General features: G+C 41.6%; 1 protein-coding gene across 1 annotated transcript; it reads right to left on the bottom strand.

Annotated features, from left to right (window-relative positions):
• Positions 1–303: 303 nt before the first annotated feature.
• LOC140140502 (uncharacterized) lies at positions 304–945 on the bottom strand. The gene has a single exon (XM_072162259.1). It carries the CDS (start codon positions 943–945, stop codon positions 304–306), a length of 642 nt encoding a protein of 213 aa, XP_072018360.1.
• Between the last annotated feature and the right edge of the window lie 2,868 nt (positions 946–3,813).

Below are 3,813 nucleotides of genomic sequence, written 5' to 3'. Positions count from 1 at the left end.
TTTCAGCTATTTTGATGATATTTGTCTGTAAAACTCCTATCTCTTAGCATTGTAGCACATCTACTGATCACTTGGTGGTCTTGGTATGGCGGCGCCCATGGGTCACGTGGGCAGTAAATTTAGTGCCTTTTATTAAATAGCCTATGCACACTGCTAACCGCGCGAGTCCGCACATTAGCCCCTGCCTTTTCCGCTTCTGCCCGGTGTTCCTCCATTCGCTTACCGAACTTTCTTCCAGTTTCACCTACATATGTTGAGTCACAGTTCTTACAAGGAATCGCGTAGATGACATCCGTGGTGTTCTCAGTGAACTAACATATTCCTTAGGGAACAATGGGGTTTCATAGAAGTAGCGATGTTGTAACTTTTGAAAGTTCTAGCGATGCGTTCGGAGACACCCTCTACATAGGGAATTACGACAAGACCCCTCGACTTGCTGTTATCATCTTTCTTGTTGTTTTTCTTCTCTTTGGGGGTTCCCATTTGCGTTTTGACTCTGTCAATAGTCCATGGCGGATATCCACATGTGTGAAGCGCTTTTTTGATGTTTTCTTCTTCTTCTTCCTTATCTTTGTCTTCTGTAATGATCTTGTCTTTTCTGTCCATAAGTGTTCTTATCACTCCCAGTTTCTGATGCAGAGGATGGTGCGAAGCGAAATTCAGATACTGGTCAGTGTGAGTGGCCTTGCGATACACTAATAACTTGACAGTGCCGTCCTCGCGCTTAACAATCAACGTATCAAGAAAAGGGATTTTCCCATCTTTTTCTTCCTCGAAGGTGAACTTGATTGAGTTGGTATCGTCGATTTCGTTGAGGTGGTTTGTGAGCGGTAAAACGGCATCTTTGTTGACTACTTCCAATATGTCATCAACATATCGTTTCCAGAGTTTAGGTTTACAATTCATGGGCGCTGTAGCAATGGCTGCCTCTTCCAGATGTTCCATGAATATATTTGCGGCTAGTGGAGAAACGGGACTACCCATTGCGCTCCAAACAACTGTCTGTAGATTTTCCCTCTGAATGCAAAATATGTTGTAGAAAGGATAAAATCCAATAACTCAACCACATCATCTACAGCCAGTTTATAACCATACATCTTGTTGTACACCTTCATAAAACCATTCTCCAGTCTCTCTTTAACAATTCCCAGAACCTTATGAATTGGCGTGCAAGTAAACAACGACACGACATCATGTGAATTTAGGATGTCGTCTTCGTCGATCACAATATTCTCTAATTCTTCCGCTAGTTGCTTGGAATTCACGACATGGTGAGCCGAGTTACCAACCATAGGAGACAAAATATCCGCTAACCATCTTGATGTTTCTTAACCAATAGTAGCGGTATAATCCACAATAGGTCTTAGCGGTGCATTGGGTTTGTGGATTTTAGGAGTACAATAAAGTCTTGGGATGTTCTCCGCAGTTGGGTACAACAGTACTTCTCCTTGGGTATCTTCTCCTCCTTTACAAGTCTAGACAGAATACTAACCAACTTCCTTTTATACTTAGGGGTGGGGTCAGTAGAGAGCTCTTCGTATGTTTTTGCATCTCCTAACATGGTGTTAACTTTCTGTTCATATTCCGTTTTGTCAAGCACAACCGTGGCTTTCCCTTTGTCAGCGGGGAGGATAATGATCGAGTCAACTTTTTTAAGATCTTTAATAGCTTTCCTCTCATCCTTGCTTATATTGGACTTAGGGGGTTTTGACGAACCGAGTGTACTGGCCACTTTAGCACGCAGTTGCACGGCTTCCGAATTTGGCAGATTTCTACACGCGAGTTCCGTGGCAAGTACAAATTCTTCCGTACACACATTTGTTGGCGACACGGCAAAATTCAACCCTTTAGCTAAGACACTATTTTCTGACTTACTCAGTTTATACTGCGATAAGTTCACCACCCACTTCTTCAATTGCGTCCCGGAGAGATCCAGTTCTGGTGTCGTAAACCGGCATTTTTTGTCGATGTTTACACTTTTCTCCTTCAGAATCTCTAACTTCCGCATTTGCCGACATTTTGATTTCTCAAATGTACTCTCGCGGACTCTCGCGATGTGCGACGAGATTTGGTTGGTCAGCTCAGATTCCGCGGGGATTTCGTTATTTATCTCCTGTTCTAGCGACGATCTTTTGTCCTTCAAATTCACCAATTTGTTGTTGGTAACCCTTATTCTTTCGCGTAATAATTCGCGTTGCGCCTTATTCACAATATCCTTGGCTTATGATAACAGCAAGTCGAGGGTCTTGTCGTAATTCCCTATGTAGAGGGTGTCTCCGAACGCATCGCTAGAACTTTTAAAAGTTACAACATCGCTACTTCTATGAAACCCCATTGTTCCCTAAGGAATATGTTAGTTCACCCGAAGGATAAGCGTGACCCTGAGAACACCACGGATGTCATCTACGCGATTCCTTGTAAGAACTGTGACTCAACATATGTAGGTGAAACTGGAAGAAAGTTCGGTAAGCGAATGGAGGAACACCGGGCAGAAGCGGAAAAGGCAGGGGCTAATGTGCGGACTCGCGCGGTTAGAAAGGCATCCCAAACCATTATCAATAAATCGGCCATCACAGACCATGTGCAGGAGAACGACCATATTATAGACTGGGAAGAGGCTAAGGTAGTAGGTAAAGAGGCAGATAGATACAAGCGGTGGATTAAGGAGGCGATACAAATCAGAAAACAGGAGACCATCATGAACAGGGACGAGGGGCAATACATTCTCAGTCACGTGTTTGACGATCTTCTTGGAAAGAGAACTGGCAACCACGTTGCTAAGCAACCATCAGCATCAGTGGTACACAGAAGTTCGTCACAACATCAATAGTGTAGAAAAAGATGTCTGGTAGACATCGAAACGTCCACAGTGAGTACTGTTTATTGGACTAGAAGTAAGAAATAATCCGATTTTAGTAAGTCATTGTGTTTTTAGTACCATTTCCACCATTATTTGTGCATTTTGGTTAAATAAAATTACATTGCATTGTTGCCACCGTCAACTTTCAACATGCATCAAGTAATCAAAGGTTGAGGCTGTATACATTATACCCCATCAGAAGGAGCATGGTCCAATCAACAACCCCATCCCCAGATTTTTTTATCTATCATCTGAGATTTTGGTATCAACGGAAAGACCTTCTTTTTCGTGGATGCTGTAAAATATTAGGGTTGAAAGATGTTTTGTTTGAATGTTGTGTTCGTATATGTTAACTCATCATAAACTTGCTGATTTGAGGCACGGGAGCTGCCGTCAAATCGCATGCATGGATACCTGATGAAACTGCAGATATGGACCCGATTCACTGTAAATTTGACATACCGTACTGTAGATATCTGACGGTTGCAGATATGAACTGCAGATATGAAAACGTGCCGCCCCTTATGGGCCTCCAACACGTTTTTGGTTTTGGTTCTTATATTAAAATATTGAAATACTGGCATGAAACTTATGGAGAGCAATGTGGAAATAGCATGTGATGAAAGCATGAAGTGAATTGCTCTAGAGCGACGCCCTCAATTTTTCTCGAATTTCTACTTTTTGCATGATTGTAATGGCCAATGGTATACTAAAATACCTCTTGATAGACTAAGCGTAAAGTGCTTTAATTACATACAGTAAAATTTAATTTTTTTATCAGTAATTGGAATCTATTCATCTTTATGCAAATCACTTATTATTGCTTTAATGTAGACAGGTGAAAAACCTCTACCACTGAGAAACATACCAGCAGATCAATGTCTAAGTTTCTTGAAACTCATCACATTATAATATATAAGAAGAATGCACTACATTTACAACGGTATTATTAA

The sequence above is a fragment of the Amphiura filiformis genome, chromosome 19 (genome assembly GCF_039555335.1).
Source record: "Amphiura filiformis chromosome 19, Afil_fr2py, whole genome shotgun sequence".
Classification (NCBI taxonomy): domain Eukaryota; kingdom Metazoa; phylum Echinodermata; class Ophiuroidea; order Amphilepidida; family Amphiuridae; genus Amphiura; species Amphiura filiformis.
This window is presented reverse-complemented; position numbering and strand designations above follow the sequence as displayed.